The sequence below is a fragment of the Perca flavescens genome, chromosome 9 (assembly GCF_004354835.1).
Source record: "Perca flavescens isolate YP-PL-M2 chromosome 9, PFLA_1.0, whole genome shotgun sequence".
Taxonomy (NCBI): Eukaryota; Metazoa; Chordata; class Actinopteri; order Perciformes; family Percidae; genus Perca; species Perca flavescens.
In genome coordinates this window covers 6,639,844-6,661,816 of record NC_041339.1, presented here as the reverse complement: position 1 = coordinate 6,661,816, position 21,973 = coordinate 6,639,844, and the positions used below count along the sequence as shown (strand labels likewise).

Sequence of the window (21,973 nt, the reverse complement as noted above, 5' to 3'; positions counted from 1 at the left end):
TAGTAAAGAAAATCTACACCAATCCATGAAATTGTTTCAGAAATTTAAGTATGGACCAAAGAGGTGACATCAATAAAGCCAGCTAGATTAGAATCAGTTTCCATCAGCATTCTGTTTCTGACTTTTTCAAAAAAGAATTGTGATATTTGTGAATTCTTGGTAGTTCCACTCAGGTTTTTTAATGTACAAATCAGAAATGTGCATGAAAACAGGTGGATGGAAACTCTTATCACCAACTGTCTGCATTCACTAGTGGCAAAATGAAGTTTTCAGCTGCCTTACCAGTTTTTGGTTGAAAACCATGTGTGCGAGCCACTTGAAGTCCAGAGCTTTAAAGGCCGAGAGGACAAACAGGGACTCAGACTCGTAGTCTTCCATCTTCTGGATGGCCCCCTCTGGATAGGTGATCCTCATGGTGGTCTTGGAGCCGACATCTTTCTCATAGCCTTTCACTGGGGCGTTATTCAACCTGCAACACAGAGCTGCAAAATCAATCATAAAATGCACTGTCCAAAACGTTTTACATTTTAATCAGCAATTTACAAATCACAGCATTAGTCGTTCACCAAATACAAAAGTTTAAATGCTTACATGAAATTAAGTCATTTTTATATATAAAGCCGATCATCACTGCTTTAGAATTTGCACACCATACGACACCCTCTGTCCATGGATATCAAAGAAGATGGGTCAGAATTATATTAATGAAATAGACGAACAAACAAACAAATAAATAGCCATTGAAATAGTGATAAAGTATATTAAAAAAGACATTTAATACATCAATATCAAATGACAAATTAAAATACCTCTCCTTATATATATATATATATATATAAACAAAGCAATTCAATCCAAATAATCTCAATATCCACTGAGATAAATACATATATGTATTATTATACAACTCCATTCTAACTCTATTCTATATGTGGTTAAAGTCTTCACACAATGGTGTGGTCAGTCAGAAACCAAGCTGAAAATGGAATTAACATTTAGATATGGGACTTGACTGGGGTTACTCTACTAGCTCATCACCAAAATCTTCCGGGGGGATCGGCAGCAGCATTACAGGGGTTTGGTGCCTTGCTCAAGGGCATCTCAGCAGCGCCCTTTCGAAAAGTAAAAACAGGGCGATGTTTTTTTTTATCGAAACATCGATTTGAATATGAAAATGAATATTCAAATATTGATGAGTAAAAAAACAACAACTGCACTATCGCGGCTATCTGCATCACGCGATCAATCGTGGGCCGCTGCTGCCTCCTGTCTGATTGAGCCCAGCCGGTCTGGAAGAGAGCGAGTGGTCACGTTGATGACGTTCTATCATGCGGCTGCCGCTACCGGAAGAAAAAGACGGCACAAAGACGCTAAAGTAAATCTTCAACTGCAGAGACAACGAGAAAATATCAATGGAAAATTTGACAAAATGAGCGAACTACGAACAGCTCGGTGACGGCGGTGCAATCCTCAGCCTGTCCTGTCTCCTGCATGCTCCAGAGAGAGAGAGAGGGAGAGAGGACTAACAAGTAGTTATGTCTCCCGTTGTATTGGTTTGCCCTCTCATGGACATCATGCGGGGAAATAGATATTCAAATATATTCAAACTCTCTGTGGTCATTTTTGGCATATTTTGACAGCCCTACACCTCTCCAGCTACAAGTTCAGGGTCAATACTTTGAATATCACGATATACTTGACTGAATACAAGAATATCTATATGCGGCAATATTGTAGGGTTGACTATTGGTGCTTTCACAAAATATTAACACAATGAGATTTGGGATAAATAATCACCAATAATGTAGATATGATGACTAAGTGGGTAAAGGCAAATAATAGAACAGCTAGAACAGTCTGGTAAGTTCGGAAAACCAGGAAAACACAACACTATTATTATAGATTATATATTACGATATGACGAGATCTAGTCTCACATCACGATATCGATATACATTATATTGCCCAGCCCTACTTGGTCCCTGCAGGGACTTGGACCGGTGACCCTCAGATTCCAACACCAAGTCCCCACGGACTGAGCTACTGCTGCCGAAAGGCGTCAGAAACTCTGCATGTCATTTACTAACTGGTTTGTTCATTTGTTTTGTCTTTTTTATTATTATAATTATGACCCATCCAGTCTTCCATACTTTGACCCCTGATTTAAGGAAAATAAATCAAAGTCATTAAAGTGATTCCTGTCTGTATAATACTTCTGTGTCACAACATACCTGACCACCACATCAAACTCATCAATCTTCTGTCCCAGAGACTTGTCGGCGAGGATCCCTCCGTTTCCTATGATGATGCATCTCTTACATTTCATACTGTAACACAGAACGATGCACCATTATGATGTGGTACTACTTTACTCCAGTCATTTGCCCCATACGTTTGCTAGAATGTCTTTTTCTTTTTCTCAAAAAAAAAAAAAAATCAAAAATCAAAAAAAAAAGCACAAGACATCATAAAAGCCGTGTGATAAAACTAATAAGTTTGCTTCCCTTACTTTCTTGTTTTGGATTGTTGCAATAATAATAAATATTGGTAACAGCATTTAAAACTAAAAAAATATCCCTTAAAAAATGTGCGGTTAATCGCAAGTTAACTATGGATTAATCACGGTTACATATTTGAATCTATTGACAGCCCTATTTCATATTAATATATTCATTCTTCATTGCAGTCACTCAGTTTCTAATGTAGAAAACTGAGGACTATTAATTCCACAGTACTTTATGATTAGCTTCTTTACTCAGTATTTATACTTATGTAAATTACTCTCTGAGGCAGAAGTGTGACTGTTAACACAATGTGTTACACTATGGTTAATATTATGATTATAAAATTGTATTGTAGACTCAGTACATGTGTCCAATGTTTAGTCTGCTTAATTCTGGGTGGAAAAATAAACACATTCCTAATTGTCTTGGCTGGCAGATGAAACCGGGTCAGTACACTGTGTCTGTCCATATAAAGACAAAAACAAGGTGGAATCAAACAACCATTTTACTTACACACAATAACTGATCTGGAAACCAGTCATTAATGCTGGAGTTTCAGGGTATATAGACAGATTTACCATTAAAGCACAGAGTCTGTTTAGAATGGCTTTGTCAATTTGTTCAAAGAATATATGGATGCAAACCCCCAGATTTAGAGAAGCCACTCCTTAAGAGAGAGGCATTTTTGATTTCCAAATTAGGCACTTTTAGTCGAAGAGCGTCAAATGAAGAAGTAAATTTGAACAGTGGCGGCTTGTCAATAGAGGGCGCTGGGGCGCCGCCCCCATCAAAATTCCATAAATATAAATGTATACAAAAATGATATATAAAATGAAATAAAAAATGAAAAATAAAATAGTTTACTCATAACTGGTAGTAAGAGCCTCAGCATTTAATACAAACTGGCTTTAATCGGTCAACTATTTTCTATGTTTCAATACGTTTCCTCCGGTTTCTTGGCTGCAGCATAGGGCTGCAGGGACGCCGTTTAAGAGTCCTTAAACTTTCGGCCAGCATGTGACGTGAAGCTGGTCTCTAATTGGTTTCTTAAAAATTCTCCTCCAGACGCACCTCGCTGCGTCCCTGGCGAATCAGAATTGGAGACATGTTATTTTATCCAATATGATTGGTTCTCAACACCTGTCAATCAACTCTACTGGAGAGAGAAGGTGCGACACAATAGTAGCGCCAGCAGGTAGCTCTTGTGTTTCTGAAATGGTCTAACTACTTTGATTAAAGTAGGAAACTAGCAACAATAAACAAGGAGAAATTCGTGAAAGAGAAGTTATCCAACGTCGTGGAGCTGCCGACCCCGTCCAAACGGCGTGTGAATTGAATATTCCGGTGAGTTATCTTAGCTGCTAGCTAGCTAACCGCAAATTACTACTATCGGTGTTGATAACCTTGAGAATTGTTGCTTGATTTGTGTTTTAAAGCCAGTCGGAATTAGCTACTAACCTGATAAAAGGGTATGGTTAATATTGAAATTGTTGTTGTAAATTTTAACTTAGCTGTTGGTTAATTCAGCTAGACGCGTATGTATTTTCCGTCCTTTAGTTGTGACTGCTATGTTTTCTATAAGCTAGTCAATTAAGATGGACAAATAACATTGAGTTTAAGCTAAAATGTTTAAGTGAAATGTGGTTAAAATGTGTAGAATGTAAGAATGTTTTATCTTGAGGAGAAACACAAGTGAACTGTTACGATGGACAACTGAGTGATTATTCTTCACGTTTTGTGCAGGCTGTTTTTTTGGTGAGACTCTACTGGGAGACAGAACTGTGCTGCTCAAGTCACCGCCGTCATACTGCCTCCTGGGTTTCATCTTCATCACCACCATCTTCTTACCGCTCACTAGACCTTCGCCATCATCATCTCCACGACTCACAGGACTTTCACGTCGTTTCCTTACTCTATTCTCTGAGGAGCCAGGATGGACAGTTTTACCTGCTAAGGGTGGTGGTAGGAACTTGAGTGCACTCAAACTAATGAAACAGGGTTGAACAAACAGACTGATTTAGTATTCCCCTGGTTATCTCTATGAAATAAGAGATCTCAGTTTTTGGTTAATTTGGTTTTATATTTTTATTTTCTTTGTCAGGTTTTTGATATTTAAGTTGTGGTTTGAATACATTGGGTTTGAACCTAATTGGCCTATCTACCAAACTGATTTTGATTACCATACTGAATCATTTAGTTTAGCCATGCTAGACTTCTGGTAAAAGATTATTTTGCATAATCTCAAGTTTTAAAGTAGTACTGGTCGTGGGTGCAATTTGTTTCATGCCCAAGCTACGACTTAAATGAAGACAGGAAAAAAATAACCCTACAGTTAAGTCAAGTTACTCTGAGTCACTATCTTATTATGTTTGTAACTTGAATCTTGAAAGCTCTTTTTAAATACCTAGTTGTTTAAATAAAGTTGCCCCCCAAAAATAATTATCACCAGCCGACACTGGATTTGAAGGCATTTATATGATATACAATGGATTACATTTGTTCCAAAAAAAGGGGGTATTTCTTGAGAACAATTTGAACTTAAGCAAGAGGAAGGACTTGTTGAGGTTAACTGATGATTGGCTTAGGTGTTAGTTTAGGTTATCCATTAACAAAAGATAGAGATTTAAGCAAGAGGAAGGACTTGTTGAGGTTAACTGATGATTGGCTTAGGTGTTAGTTTAGGTTATCCATTAACAAAAGATAGAGATTTATGTTGAAAAAAAGAGTTTGCGGGAGTAGTACAATGTTTGTGATGTTGTGTTGAAAAATGTAGATTCAACACGTTTACCCAGTGATGAGTTCAGATGAAATATAGTTTTTTGTAAAGAGTACATTGAAGCTGTCTGTATTGCTGTATGTTTTGTATTTATTAGTATTTCTATTAACTTGTAACCCTTGTCCTAAAGGATGATGACTGAAGTTTTCTACACCTAATATTTCTGCTGACTTTAAAGTTAAACAACTAAACGATGGACTTTATATAAAGAAACTGGAAATGTAGGTCTATTTTTAATTTCTGTCTGTGTCCGTTTTTTTTTTTTTTTTTTTACGCGTAACATACCATGATCTAAGGAGAACGATATCTCGCTTCCATGTATGCCGAGTGTGTAATATGGTAGCGACAATTAAACTGATTCTAAAACAGCCTCAGACACAACCCTGATGAAAACAAGACAGCCAAATACTCTTGGTGAATAAAGTGTGGGGTACTGGAGAAGAGAAATCTGACTGACTGAACACTGATTAGCATAGGCGGAAATCGTGGGGGGGTTAGATAGGATCTGAGCGTTTTGTCCCCCCACCCCGTAAAAAAATAATCATTAAAAGACATGCTGTGTAGGGCTGCAGCTATCGATTATTCCATCGATTAATCAGACAAGAAAGACTTGTTTTATTGAAGAGCAATAATATACAAAATAGTTTGGTTTAATTTTCGGAAAAAGCAACATTTTTAATGCCTACATTGCTTACAATATCATCTCCCAAAAAACTAAACATTAAGTGCATTTAAGTGCCATATTACATTGTTTTTAAAGAAAACATTTTCTGAAATGCAATAACAACCTCAAACTAAACATTACCTTAAGTTGTGCAACTTAACTTTGAGAACAACAAGTTTCAACCTGAGACTGATCTGTATATACAGTAGGCCTATATGTAAATATTAGTTATACTCAACCTGTTTTCATTTATATATTTGATTACAATGCTACACAGCTATGTTACTAGATCGTTCATCAGCTGTTTCTCTGTGAAGAGAGTGAGAAAATGGGGTGCAACAGTCAGCTGTTTTTCCGGCTCTTTAGATGAAATTGTGGTCACCACTACGTATTTTCTTGTCTTTGATTTTGGTAGTTGTGTTTGGTGTAGTTTCATCGTCCATAAGACTCTGTGATTTACTTTTGTCGGGTCCACTGCGTGGAATGGAGGATTAAGTTAGACTCTGTTTTCTGCTGAGAAGCAATGACGTCGTGCTATTATTGTGGTAAGCTAGTTCGGTTTTGCAGTAGACACACTGTACAGAGTTTTCGTTTTAATTACGTTTGAACTGATTCCAAACTTTGGACACTTTCTGTTGTTTTTGTGTCTCTTCTCTTAGCCCCTCACGCTCTTTCTTCATTTTGTAATCGTGTCGCCAGCAGCGTCAGCCCGGGTGTGCAACAATAATAATCCTCCGTGCATAAACACCGTGAGTGGTACAATGTTGGTAACATTAATTAAACCAAGCTTCGACACAAATCATTTTGCATCGAGGATTTTTAGTAATCAAATTATTCGAGTTACTCGAGGAATAGTTTCAGCCCTAATGCTGTGTATTGTAAATAATGTAATAATTTGTATTTAAAATAATTGTGTAAGTAGCAAAACAACTCAAAACGGGGCAAAAATTGCATTTTAAGTTTAAAACATACTGAGCACCCCTTCCTTGCCTCACAGTGGTTTGGTCCACTGCCTGCTACACACACACAAGTCTGTTCGGTGCGGTGGGAGCAGCGCTTTAAGAGAGACGGCGCTGGGTGGGAGAGAACAAAGTTTGAATCACTTCAGTAGCGTTAGTTGTGGAACTCCAGTAAGTAGACAAGGCTGATACAGATGATACTGTGTCATTTTAATTAATTATAAAGTAGTCAAGTCAATGAATCATATAGGTTAGTGTTTATAACGTTACCTAGCTTGTTTGGTAGCTTATTTATTATCTTGTTAGTTCGTAAACTAGCTTGTTAATTCCAGCCAAAATTCTTTCACTAGTTACAGAAAATGAGCCGACTGGCTAGTTAGTTACTAACTAACTTGCATGCTAGGGGGTTCAGTTCTCAGTTCAGCATCATGTGTATAACAGAAAAGAATCACTTCATCCTATGTTTAAAGTGAATAAAATCGCTTACCAGCCTACTTAGTTCCACAACTGTACAATTTTGGCTGTATTGTCCCCTTTAAAAATTGCTGATAAGCCCCTCAATGTGTGTGCATTGTCAAAAGTTATAAACTGACTTCGTCAACTGTTCACAAATGCTCCTACTTGTAGCTTTAAATACAGAGCTGAAAGAACATGGGATATTATATTGTGATGACTGCAATATGTGGATCAGACCATGATAGGACAACTAGCTCACCTGTCCAGTTTTTCCCCAAGGCCATAGCTCTGAGTAGCTGCCAGAAGGATATCTATGAGCTTCTCTGCAGGTGTAAGAGAGAGACAGAAGCAAAACGACAAAAAAGTGAGATGAAGATTAAAGTTAAATAATTATTTATATATATATAAATTATAATCCATAGTCCATTATATTATATAAATGGAAAGTTGTTTTAATCGTGCAACAGAAAACTCAGACGGGACAAATTGTCTAACTAGTTGTCTGGATTTAGCCTGCAGAGATCTGAGGAGCAGTTAACCATAGTCCTCATAAATCCATCGGAGGTTAGAACGCCAACACAAAGAAAGAGGAAGGTGACTGACATCCGGCCGAAATGAGGGACATCCGGCGGAATTGCCAGCGGCACCTGACCAATCCCAGAAATGAAACGTCATCAATATAGACTAATAGTCCACTAACTCCTTCGAGGGAGTCGTGTATATGAATGCTTTGAAGAGTTCCAATGGGTGCGCCGTTAAACCCAAAATGTACGATTCATTGAGTCAAGACTAAAAAGTCACAAAAGTCAGAATTGTTTGGAGAGGGCTCGGAAGGGTTTTGGGATGCAGCCAGGGGGATTCTATGATAGCAGGCTTTTCACCACTTTTTCAACAAAAGTGGCCGTTCAGAACAGGTAAAACACTTCTTTAGACATGGTTTAACAACACCTTGTAGAAACTAGCTTGTTTGAAGCAGACCGAGGCTTTGACAGTGCTAGGGTATTTTATATACTTGTGGCTGGAATTTTTTTTTTTGTGTGTTGACTGGTAAGAAATAGTGCAATTTACATTGAGTTGACAAGACAAGAATGTGTAATCATACCTTGCAATCTTACACCAAACGGAGGCAAATAACGATTAATCTTGGAGAATCTTTTGTAATTTGGATCAAGGAACATGGGCGCCGGTTTGGTGAACCTGTTGATATAAAAGAAAACATGTTACAACAAGTAAGGATGAAGAAGTGGTACTCGTCAATGCAATATCTGTCGAAGACCCGTACGGCTGTGATGTGTATAGATTCACTGATTAATGGTAGAATTCTTAAGAGGATTTAAAGCATCGTGTTTCCAGCTAATCCACACCGTCTGATTTCACTTTCACCTAAACAAATTTAGAGACAATGAGGCTGTGAGAAGGGCATTTCAAAGGTGGGAACTGAAAAGCAGGCAAGCATGGCCCATTCACCTCCCTTTCAAGATTCATCCTGGTGCTCTGGGAACTGAACCAGTGACAAGAGTTATGTCCCGATGTGGCCGGACACTACTGCAACATGAACTAGCTAAACTATTGTTTAAAACAAAAAAGAATAAGAACAAAAACGTATTCTAACATGAGCATGTCTTCATGGCACCAAATGAACAGCAGCTAGTATCTTCAGCTTCTCGCCCCAGAGCTGTGTAAAGGGATATTTTCACACTGATGTTGGCAGAAAAGACTCCAAAGCCCTAATCGCATGGGACTAGTATGAGGGTACCTGATATGATTTAAAATTAACCCCACCCCATGTCTGTGTCTCTAGTGGTGCATCTGCAGAGGATAAGCAAAGTCTGTATTTTACTGAAATTATCCATCCACATATGATGTCAAGGCTCTGTCAAAACTTTAATTTATAATTACACAGCCAATACAACCCTGAAGTAACAAAGATGCTGATTCGCACAGGACTAGTATTATCACACAACCTTTGTTTGGAAAAAATATGGTAGGTCATTCGCAGTAGAATTTTTACTTGACAAATTAGAGACATGGCAGATTCGCACAAGATTAAGATGACAGACGACCTCCGTCTGAAACTTACAAATTACTAGAGGTCCCCAGGGAATACTAGTCATTAGGGATAAAGAATCTTAGCAGCAACAAGGATTCTGCTGGAGCCCTTATCCCTCCTTAACAAACACACTTTATAGAGGAACTTTAAATCATGGGTGAAACAACGCTACTAACATTTGCACATTTTGGATGTTGGGCTGGTGGAAGAAGCTGCAAAACCTGATTTGCACACAGCCTGGGAAGACTTTTGTGATCTGTTCAACAAAGTATAGCCAGATAATGGACTTTTGAAGCTGATGCAGCTATCAACATAAAGTAAAGTGGCGTATGTATGACACGCCAATTTATCAAGATGCATAATTGCTTTTTAGCGTGTTTATCGACACCGTTCGGCCGCCATTGACCTACATTATGTGTGAATTTTCACCGTAGCGAGTGGTATGAAAGGACGTAAGTCCGGAGGGAGGTTGGTTGGGGTGGCTGATGAGTAAAACACAGGACTTTCACCCACTTTTCATTTTTTTTATTTTTAAGCCTTCCCTAATGTTTCCTTCTTAAACCCAATCGTTTATTGTTTTCCTAAGCGTGTGACGTTGGTCACAGTTGTTTTAGTCAGTTTTTCGTGTTACTAAAGCCTTTCCCAATATTCTTTTTCTAAACCCAATTTTTTTTTTTTTTTCTTTTTTTTTTTTAAACACGCGTGGGACATTGTTCTCCCCATGTTGAAATAGTGAACTATATAAGGAACGACCAAACGAGAGTTGGGACGCTCACTGAAAGTATTGTTGCGTCGGTAGATGCGCCGGTTACGTGTGTGACGGAGGCGGGCCCTCCCAACATCATGTAAACCAATCCAAACAAAAATACTTCTAATACGTCCCTGAAACAAACGGAGCAGTTAAAGCCTGCTTCACACGGGACGATTTTAAAATTATCGGCCAATTTTCCAATCCTGAGAGACCCCACACACGGTGATGAAAAATCACGAGTCTAACAGTTTTGGTAGTACAGTGTGTGGTGCGCAGCACACGGCAAAATAAAAACATCACACACGAACCGATTTGACTCCCGAGCATTCCCAGGTCAGACGGGAAATCTCTCAAAATCCCTCAAGATCAAACGTGACTTCAGAGTAAACAATCATTGCGGACGAAGAGGATGCAGTGGCGATGGTTTGTAGTTTGATTTTAACCGAAAAAAAAACGTTATCAAAAGAAAAGGCGATGGTCAAAGAAGACAACGCGAGCATGGACTGTACTTGCTATATCATGATATGGAGGGGATTCGTTTTTTCTCATAGAAATGTCGTTACGTATTACAGATTAATTACCGTTGAAATAAACGTTCATATATTCGTTTCCATGTACTCCGGTGGACTGCAGTTGTGGATGTAGTTACGCCCATCGACTTTATTTTACACAGGCTGCGTGCTCGTTTGTCCCCGGGGGACACCACACACGAGGAGAAATCGGGCCAAAAAAATCCAACATGTTGGATATCCCCGATTTGAGATTGGAGAGATCCCGACGTCCTCCCGAGCAGACGAGAGCAGTCTTAACACACCACACACGGCAGGAATATCTGATCAGATTATTTTACGATAATCTGAGCATCCTTAGGATTGTCGGTAGGGGTGAATCGGGGCTAAAATCAGCCTAATTATCCTGCCGTCTGAACCAGGCTTAAAAGGTTGTGATATATATATATATATACACACATACACACACACAGTACAGGCCAAAATTTGGACACACCTTCTCATTCAATGCGTTTCCTCTAGTAGTAGAGTATTTACATCGTAGATTCTCGATGAAGTCATCAAAACTATGAATGAACACGTGGAATTATGTACGGCGGTTGGAACCAAAGATCTCAAATTTGGACTCATCAGACCAAAGCACAGATTTCCACTGGTCTAATGTCCATTCCTTGTGTTTCTTGGCCCAAACAAATCTCTTCTGCTTGTTGCCTCTCCTTAGCAGTGGTTTCCAGAGGTGTCAAAAGTATTCACATTCATTACTCAAGTAGAAGTATAGATACTAGGGTTTGAAAAGACTTTTGTAGAAGTTGAAGTATCAACTCAAGCTTTTTACTTAAGTAAAAGTGTAAAAGTACTGGTTTCAAAACTACTTAAAGTATAAAAGTAAAAGTAATGTAAGGCAGAGATCTTCAACAGGGGGTCCTCAAAGTCATTGCAGGGGGGCCTCCAAATTATTGTAAATTTGAGTTTTTTATTATCTTTGGGTCTTTTAAAATTAAAATGCCTTAACATAATTCCAACATATTATTAGCAAACATAAATTCCCACTGATGATAGGCTTACTGGCCTATAGGTAAGGTAGTCCCTAAAATATCAGCCCACAGATAGTTAATCCTAGATTTACTGTGCCACATACAGTATGTCACATACAGTATGTAACATTAAAATATGATTTATAAAATCATGCCAACAATTAATACTTTAATAGCTTATGAAAAAAGGGTATGTAAGAAGGCTTTAGGTTGCCCTAACTGTTATTGTAGGCCCAGTTTAATATGCAACTTAATTTCATACAATATGTAGTAGGGGGTCCCTGCTACATCTCACTTTAAGTTAAGGGGTCCTTGGCTTAAAAAACGTTGAAGACCCCTGATGTAAGGGGGAAACTATGCCATTAAGGACAACAGCTTAACCCCAAAACGTTAGGACAAAATCATATGACTATAATAATGTTATATTAAAATCATACCTGCAAACTCAGAAGGGCTGAAAAAGGTGACACATCTGTGTCTGTGTTTTTCAGACAACGGCAGCTACAGTCTGGTGTTACAATCCTCTCCAGTGAAATACAGACACACTTTACACCGTTTAGCTCTCAGCATTTTAACCGTGTTTACTCCCGCTGCTAGCTAACGCTAGGCTAACGTTAGCTGCTGCCAACTGTAGTGTTAACTAGTTAACTGTAGGCTAACGTTAGCTGCTGCCAACTGTAGTGTTAACTAGCTAACCGTAGGCTAACGTTAGCTGCTGCCAACTGTAGTGTTAACTAGCGTCCCGTGCGGCGATGTTTCAGTTCCCTCTAACGTTAAAGCACCGGTGGCGTATTAGCACCGGGTCTGTGCAGGTTTGATGGATCGCGTACAAACCAATAGGGTGTCGGAATGACTGTTTATACTTCTCATCCAACCACAATCACATTCACATTCTCTCCGGATGGAGCGATTTATCTGGATAGGGTTTTTTGTGTGTTTTTTTGAACGATAACGAGCCGGAATGAAAACAAGCCGAACTGAAATATGAGTAACGAGGCTATTTTTAAAATGTAAGGAGTAGAAAGTACAGATAATTCCGTGAAAATGTAAGGAGTAGAAGTAAAAAGTATGCTGTAAAATAATTACTCCAGTAAAGTATAGATACCCAAAATTTCTACTTAAGTAAGGTAACGAAGTATTTGTACTTCGTTACTTGACACCTCTGGTGGTTTCCCAGCAGCTATCTGACCATGAAGGCCTGATTCACACAGTCTCCTGTGAAACTCTGTGTGGCATTCATCTGGTCTCTAATCTGAGCTGCTGTTAACTTGCGATTTCTGAGGCTGGTGACTCGGATGAACTTATCCTCAGCAGCAGAGGTGACTCTTGGTCTTCCTTTCCTGGGGCGGTCCTCATGTGAGCCAGTTTCATTGTAGCGCTTGATGGTTTTTGCGACTGCACTTGGGAACACATTCAAAGTTTTCGCAATTTTCTGGACTGACTGACCTTCATTTATTAAAGTAATGATGGCCACTCGTTTCTCTTTCCTTAGCTGATTGGTTTTTGCCATAATTCTAACAGTTGTCCAATAAGGCTGTCGGCTGTGTATCAACCTGACTTCTGCACAACACAACTGATGGTCCCAACCCCATTAATAAGGGAAAAAGTTCCACTAATTAACCCTGACAAGGCACACCTGTGAAGGGAAAACCATTTCAGGCGACTACCTCATGAAGCTCATTGAGAGAACACCAAGGGTTTGCAGCGCAATCAAAAAAGCAAACAGCGGCTACTTTGAGGAATCTAAAATATAAAACATGTTTTCAGTTATTTCACACTTTTTTGTTAAGTACATAATTCTACATGCGTTCATTCATAGTTTTGATGCCTTCAGTTTGAAGAATGTAAATAGTCATGAAAATAAAGAAAACGCATTGAATGAGAAGGTGTGTCCAAACTTTTGGCCTGTACTGTGTTGCACGTTACATTTCCACTGTTTGGAAAGGAAAGCCCGCTTCATATTTTTTATTTTCAGTTTCTGCGAGTTCTTCTGCTTCTTCTTCTTCTCCTCCGGGAAAACACGGCCACGTTGCATTGTGGTACATGGGAGTAAAATGTAGGTTACATGGTACGTACACTCAAATTAGCTGTGCATTTTATAGTGGATTATATAGTGAATGAAATTAGCCTTGGAGAATTTGAACACGACTACAAAATGGTAAAGACACTATATAGTTCACTAGTTCTGTGATAGTTTTCAACACGGCTACTGTGTCATTTCTTGTTTTGCTTCCTGCCTGCGTTTTCCCACCTTTTCGATTGTATGCCCCGCCTTGATGTGTTCCACCTGTTCATCAGCCCTCATGCCACCTGTCCCTCGTTACGATCCTCGTTACCTTGTGTATTTATGCTGCGTTCCAGACCATTTTTAGCCCGTAACTTACGACTTCAAGTCACGAATCACGTATGTTCTGAAAAGCTTCAGATAACGTGATATAATCTGCAACAGGGTTGCACTTTAAACCATTATCCTTTTATAAAGATGTATACACTAGCAGCAATAATAAGGGTATGAAGAGGTATGTAAACAGTATAATAGGATAAAATAAGAATTTACTCTACATGAACATAGTCCAACTGGCTGGTTACCACCAATAGCTCACTTATAATGATGTAATCAACATTGCATGTAGAACAAAAATTACAGTTAAGCATATTCTGTTAGTTTGTTGTTTCACAGCATTAAACCAGTTCTGCTCGATTTAATCTTCACATCTGTCTCCATTTTGGGGGATTAGGTCTTAATAAATGCCTTCACAGTTGAGCTTCTTATAGCACAACTGGACATGTACGTACATGTGTCTTTTGCACTTTGCCAAGACCCCCAGGGTGAGAGATTACAAAACAGACATTAATGCCATTAATTGTCCTCAGACTTACAAATAGAGTTTAGTCTAACCGATGTAAAATATAGAAGCGAAAATCTGACAATGGTCAGAAACAAGTAAGAGAAAATGAAAACTAAATACAAACTATTTTTTTTATAGAGAGGACACTGTACCAAAGGATTACGAAAATTTCCTAGAATACTGGAGCGCCACTAAAGCTACATCTACACTACTACGTTTTCCTTTTTTAAGCGGCGTTTTGAGACAAAAACGATGTCACACAAGAGTTTTAGCTCCAGCAGCAGAACTAATGTTCGTCCATATTAACATGTCTAACAATGCATATCACATGACCATTTGCGTACACTGGGCATGCATGTATCGGCGTAAACAGGAAGCAGATTGTCTGAAGTTACTCTGCGCTTGAGAATCATGGATGTATAAGTTAAAAACACAAACTACTTTGAATGTTGAACAACAATGGCGAAAAGTAAGAGCAGGAATGTATTAGTTCGGACAGAGGACGAGGTGGAACTTTTACTGTAAGGTATGTAAGCTACTGAACTGACAAGACTAACTGATGTTTTTCGTCGTTTCCAAAGGAACGAGCCAGGTTACAAAGCAACCCCAGAGTTTTCGAACCAAAAACGGGAGCAGCAGTATTTCCAAATCTCTGTTTTAGGGGCTCGCAAACGCCGGAGTAGTGCGGACGCGAGGCGTAAACATAGCAAAAGATATATTCATTTTCAAACCAAAACAAAGTAGTGTAGATGTTAGGGATTGACCGATCCGGCTTTTTCCAGTCCCGATACCGATGCCTGCGCTTTGTGTATCTGTTGATACCCAATACCATTGTTGAATTAATAATACAAGTTAACGGCTGAAGAGTTTTTGACAGGAAAAACCCCAGTCACAATGTTTTGAAACACTATACATATATGAAAAAAAGTCTCCCTTTGGGATAAAATAAAATACTTAAAAATGAATCGGAAAAAAACTTCTTATCAAAACCAGTTAATGGTTTTTGCTTGGAAAAGTTGTAAAAAAATACATTTGGCTTAAAATGCTAACATAATGTGTCCAATTTTGAAAAATGAAGCCTACAACAGGAAACATAAAACATAAAACCTTGCTGTGGAAGAACTGACACAGAAGGAAAAATGTTTCTTTAACAGAGTCAACCCGTGCAGCTTTGGCAGCTTGTTTCCTTTATGTGTAGTATCACATAATGAACTGCAAATGAGCTGTGATTTGGTAACACAAAACAGCTGCTAATCAGTCAATGTTGGAAGGTCTACAAAATAATTGACAGAAACATGAAAAACACTTCCAACTACGTTAAGAAATCAGCTACTAATGATGCATCTTGCTTTTCTGACTGCGATAGCAGACACAAAGATCAGAAGCAACAATAGATTATTTAAAGACTATCTCACCTGAGGAGACAATGAGGAAGACAGTGGAACATACAGGATAAGAATACAGTAATATATACAGATACTGCATTTCTTTTAACCCTTGTATTGTCTTCCTGTCGACCATGCAACTTTAAATTTTTCTGGGTCAAAATTTTAAATTAACTTTTTTTGGTAAATCACTATAGCTTTGGTCGTTTTTTTTGGGACACTTCACTTTCTTTTCATCACTTTTCCCGCAGTTTTTCAAGTTTGTCACTTTTTTCCATGTCTTTGTCAATTTCTTCTGCACTTTATTTGAAGTTTTTCCCCAATTTTTTTGTAACGACATTTGTCACTTTTCAATGTTCTTTTATAATTTTTTTCCAAATGCAAGTGTCAACGCAACGGCCCATTTGTGTGACGTCCTGTTGTGTTCTTTAACCCCCCAATGTAGCACAAGTAGACATATGTTTTCCGTCTGATCGTTTATAGACGGAAAATCCGACCCCACTTGAAGGCAGCTTTGTTTCACAGGAGAGAGAGAAAGAAAATAGACAAACGAGACACAGCGAGTGCTTTGTTGTTGCAGGAAACATTCAGCTATTACACAAACTCCCGGGCAGTTCAGTGCTTGCGTTTGGTGTTTTAAAACTTTCTTGTGGCAGCGAGTCTGACCTCCGGTTACATGATTGGCCTCCACAGCATGACGTGGGGTTACTTGCGATACCTTTCGGTTCTAAAATGACAAAACACTGATGATGCCCATTTTTTAGAAGCACCGTAACCACCGTGAGCGCCGATGCCAATGTAGGCAGCATCGGTGCTGCGCCTCTTCTGGAACTGATGGGGGCAGTATATGCTTCAGAGTGTTCCAGTCGATACATTTAGAAGTAGGAGGTCACGAACAAGCCGAAGACACGCCCTTCTACTTCCGGTCAATGGGACATATCTTTCGAAAAAATATGAACGAGATACACTCTACCAGACCTAAAAAAACGGCATGTTTACTGCAAACTCACGGTCCTCTCTTCCTGATTTACAGCCCCCTCTCTTTGCTTCAAATAACTCACAGTTGTCAGCTACCGCTTGCCTGGTCCTCTGGTAACATTAGCTAGCAGTTAGAAGGGTTAGCATGGTGGCGTTAGCCAGGCCTCTTAATACATCCATGGGCAGGACCAGTCGGGATCACTTTACTGGCTGTGTCTCCATTGTTTTTGCGAGTAACCAACTCGGGTACTCTAGCTATATAATTCAATGGGAGTACACAAATGTTGAAAGGACATAAAATGCCCGTCCCTTGTAGCCGTGATAAATTAGCCTGAAGCTAATCTTTACCTGTTCATGGAGGAAATTAGCCAACTCTGCGTGTTTTTGGGCTCTAAGCTGTCTCCATCTTTCAAATACATCTCCAGTATTTTACGTCTCTGGTCACGCAACTGGTAGAAGCACGGTTTTGTTTTTACACTGTTATTTTTGCACAGTACCTTTTGAAAAAATGCCTGGAAGTCTGGAATATGTCTGGGGACACTAGTTGTTGCACTAGGACCATTAATTGCACTTTATTATGTTGTTCTATGCTCTATTGCACATGTTTTGTATGTCTTGTCATGACATTTTTCAAATATTTTAATAAAGAAGTTCATGTTTCAAGTTCAAGTACATGGAATCTTAGAAAATTGAGAATCATGTTATTTTACTGGTATTGGCACTGACTACTGATTTTTGGTATGGTGACACCCCTACGCAGGCCCACTGCATTTTTTTGGTATGGTGACACCCCTACGCAGGCCCGCTGCATTTTTTTGTGTGTCCCCTAAGCGCACTACCCCCATTCAAAATGAATGGAAAGACTTCTCACCTGCACCACCTGCTGTTAGCTGCAGCAGTCCAACCAGCTGAACAAAGAAAGCAGAATAAATGGGTCAAGGTTTTACCACTCCTTTCTCCTGAGGAAAATCCTCTCATGTTATTTTAACATGTCTCAATCTGGACTCTGTGAGCACACTTCATTAGCGCTGCTGTCTCAAGGCCCTGGTGGGTTCGAGGGTTGCGTGTCTCCGCTGCTCTCAGAGTAAGTGGGTAAGTGAACCGGCCAGAGGTTTTCTCACGCACTGGGACAACAGCAGAGCACAAGAGGACAAAAATAGTTCTGCACCACACATGGGCCCATTCAGACCACTGCATCTTTGGACTCATTTTATACATAGTGCTAAAAACACAAGAAGGTGAAGGGCTTTCACGGTGTGGGGACTTCTTCGGTCTTTAATAATGCAGAGGCAGAAACAGGATCTGTCCTCTACCATACCACTCTGAGCTCAGGGCGCTTCGTATGAAATAGGACTGAGAATACATGATTTAGGCTAGTTTTTAACCATGCTGTAGGTGAATTAGGTCCCCAGAGCACCACAAGCACAGTGAGTGGACTTTACCATTGGGCAAGGTAGGCAACTGCCAACTAAAAGGATAACTATAGATTTATTAAGATGGTTATATAAAAGATATGAGACTATGTAAATATTTAACATCAAACAGTGAAACAGTGTTATAACAGTAATCATTCCAAAAAAAAATATAAAAAATAGAAACAAGAAGAGGAAGAGTAATACATTAACTACAAAACTCCCTTAGATATTCTACTTTTCTGTTGCCCCCCTGAAACAAGCCAGTGCAGGTTTATAAATGTCGGTTTTTACTCTCACATAAATCATACATTAAAATAACCTGCGATGATTACTAAAAAAGCGCTGCCTACAGTTCGTCAGTCGTGTTACGTTACTACTGATGACATTTGTTTTTGCTCCGGCTAGTCGGCCGTGCTTGGTTTTGGCTCCACTTGGTCACAAACTTTCTTATTTTACAGATAAACAGTGAACTAAATATACCTATCTGAGGCGAGAAATAGCCAATGCAGAAACAGAATCTTGATTCATATTTGATCGGCAATGCCTAGTGATTGACACTGCATTAGAGAATCCTCGGCTCGGATTGGTTGTATCGGCGGGCACAGTGGAAACTTGTAAATGCCTTTCGGGGAGGCAGAGGAACATTTTTTTCACAGATTATCTGTCTAATGTGCTACTGTCAAGATAAAGTAACAGCAAATATGAGTTATTTTTTTTTATTATAGTTACCTACTGAACTACTTTAAAGTGCCCATTATGAAAAAAATCACTTTTTCTGGGATTTGGGGTGTTATTTTGTGTCTCTGGTGCTTCCACACACATACAAACTTTGAAAGAAATCCATCCATGCTGTTTTGAGTGAGATACGGTTTCTGAATGTGTTCTGCCTTCAGTCTCCTAGTGAGCTGTTCAAAATCAGCTCGGACTGTGACATCCGAAATGAGCTGGCTAACCACAACCATTTTCTGAGCCCACTAGATGGCGCTCTGACACTGATTTACCATTCCTTGAGCCTTCTTTTTTAAACCAAGATCACCATCTAGTGGGCTCAAAAAAATAAAGTGGTTCACAAAGCTTCTTGAGGTTCATCTGGCCATCACTAGTAATTTGATGAGTACCTACCATTAAATTGTAAAGCCATGGCATTAGTAGGCAAAACAGACACCTATAGACCTGTATAGCTAAAAATAAAACTCAGAAGGTGGAATTATTGTAATCGTATAGGTCACTTAGAACGTTCTGGGAAAAAAGCAACCATGGTGGCACAGTAATAACACCAACCCTGTCTCATTTTGTAATCTTGTCTTCAACGGTTATATTTGTGAAAACTAAATAAGTTACCAAAAGTGAAATGTGATCATGCTCTAGAAGAACCCAAGCACTAATAATAAAACAGGTATGGGATGGAATAGTGATTGCACCAGGGTCAAACTAATTACAATGTATGTAACAATTATGATGGATGTCTAAAATGCTACGAGCTCACTTTCATAGCATGTACGTATTCTTACTTTGGATAAATGGCTGTCATCTTGGCAGCTGCAAAACCAGGCTTACAGGCTCCCTTGCTGAGATTGCCGTATTTGTGCATTAGCTCCAATGGCCTGAAGACATGGAGGAATGTAGTCAAGCAATGATTCAATATCACATAATAGTATACAGTAAATACTGTAAATAAAAGTAGGGACAACTCATTAATGCTGGCCCATGCACCTTATGCCATCATTGATACAACAAGCCCCCAATGCACCCCACAGGTTAGTTATCAGACACTGAGTGGGAAGTGAAACTTGTATAAATAGTCAAATGTATACTCACAGACTACCATCCAGCTTCAGAAGGAACCCTTGATTGTCATACACTAGAAAAAGAAAAATAAGGTAAATATAATGACATACTATATCATAGTTATTTGTATGACATTGAAATAATTTAATTAACTCCGGCCTGCAAAAGTAATTCTGTTCATATTGGAAGATTCTGCATGTTAATGTTCAGTGCCAATGCAGGCAGGTAGTGTCATTTATGTAAAGATAAAATGTGAGTGTGAGGGTCTGGACTGAATGCTACCCTAACCCCAACCATGCCTTATGCATGCTGTTCATTAAATTAAATTAAATTAATTTTAAATTTGCAATTGGATTGAAACTTTAAAGAGCATTGCCATGAACATTATCTATGGTTTTGCCCAATATCAACACAGTTTGACAAGTTTGTTGAACTTGAAAGCCTGATAACACGGTTATCAGGCAGGGGGTCTGATAACAGTGTAACAGTATTATCAAGGGGGGCCTGATAACATTGTTATCAGGCAGGGGGTCTGATAACAGTGTAACAGTATTATCAAGGGGGGCCTGATAACACTGTTATCAGGCAGGGGGTCTGATAACAGTGTAACATTGTTATCAGGGGGGGCCTGATAACACTTATCAGGGAGGGGGTCTGATAAGTGTTTTAGCCAAAGCTTTATGAACCATTTTCTTAAATTTTCTGAGCCCACTTGATGGCGCTCTCTGTTCAACAAAAGGGTTGAAAGCAATCCGAATCACACAAAATAAATAAAATTGTATCATAAAGCTTTATTTGGCCATCACCAGAGGAAAGACACCTTTTTGTCAACAATATGAGGGGGAGCATTTTTGTATACTTGACATAACATTACTTGGCATTTTGTCATCTCTCAAGTGATGAATCATAAACTTGTTAATTGTAAATACAACAACCAGCTGACTTGGCCAGGTGATTGTTTTTGTACTTTTACGTTTTTGTCTCGGTCTGTCTTATAGAACGATATACGTGAACGTGGGTATGTTGCTTCTGGTAAAGGTGAGACGATGAAATTCACAATAATATAAGACAGGATTTTACAACTCTGGCTGGTTTAAAAAGATCTACAGCTGAATGTGTCTGGCACATTCTCTTTTCTGGCTGCCAAAAGGTTACAGACTTACAGAAAGGCTTGAGATCGCTAAATAACAAGCATTTGCTTGGCTCTACCTAACACACAATTTTCTAATCAAGCCTGGACACAGGGTAGCAGAGGCTCAGCACCAGGCTCAACTCCACCAACCCTTTTATGAACTTTGAGTAAAATCTTCATCTCTAACAAGCAGTGTACAAACATCCAATCCAATCATCTCCCAAATTGCTAGCAAATGGTGATGTGCCCGAGGTAAAAAAGTAATTTGCTAAGTGTGTGCATTTTCAGAGAACATTAGTTGCAGCTATCAGAGTGAAAAGAAAGATTATTCAAAAAAATAAAGTAAAAATAGGTTCAGCAATTGAATCTTGCTGGATTGTAGTGTGTAGGATGTAATGCTTTTCTTCTTTAAAAGCAGTGAAGGGGCAGTGTGGAGGAAAAATCTAGGCAAACTAAAACCACAAATGAAACATCCTGTCTCTAAGTAAATTGACTGGCTCCCCCATCTGGTAAGAAGAAGTGCCAAAGAGGAACAAAATTGTCATCCCTTCAACAAACATTAAGTCAAATGGAAAAATTCCTCAGCAAAACTGGATTTCTTTCTTCTTCATACTAATAAATAGACACACTTAAATAAACATGAATCCATGTCTGAATAACCACAAATTATTTATTTATCCATCCTTCCCCTTTCACACATGTAATTCAGAGAAAATACGGTAT

At 39.0% G+C, this 21,973-nt stretch overlaps 1 protein-coding gene and 1 long non-coding RNA gene across 6 annotated transcripts in view; one reads left to right on the top strand and one right to left on the bottom strand.

The window, feature by feature from the left end:
- st3gal3a (ST3 beta-galactoside alpha-2,3-sialyltransferase 3a) overlaps positions 1–21,973 on the bottom strand; it is a 55,763-nt gene that overhangs the window by 19,682 nt on the left and 14,108 nt on the right. For all 5 annotated transcript variants that reach the window (XM_028587024.1, XM_028587025.1, XM_028587026.1 and 2 more), the window contains exons 3-8: positions 20,149–20,191; positions 19,842–19,934; positions 8,462–8,556; positions 7,619–7,682; positions 2,232–2,327; positions 283–469 (exon numbers count right to left, since the gene is read on the bottom strand). In XM_028587024.1, coding sequence (XP_028442825.1) covers positions 283–469; positions 2,232–2,327; positions 7,619–7,682; positions 8,462–8,556; positions 19,842–19,934; positions 20,149–20,191 — 578 coding nt within the window. The remainder of the gene's footprint in view (positions 1–282; positions 470–2,231; positions 2,328–7,618; positions 7,683–8,461; positions 8,557–19,841; positions 19,935–20,148; positions 20,192–21,973) is intronic.
- On the top strand, positions 3,686–5,504 carry LOC114561204 (uncharacterized). Its single transcript, XR_003693331.1, has 2 exons — positions 3,686–3,848; positions 4,248–5,504. It is a non-coding gene; the product is annotated as an uncharacterized LOC114561204 (long non-coding RNA).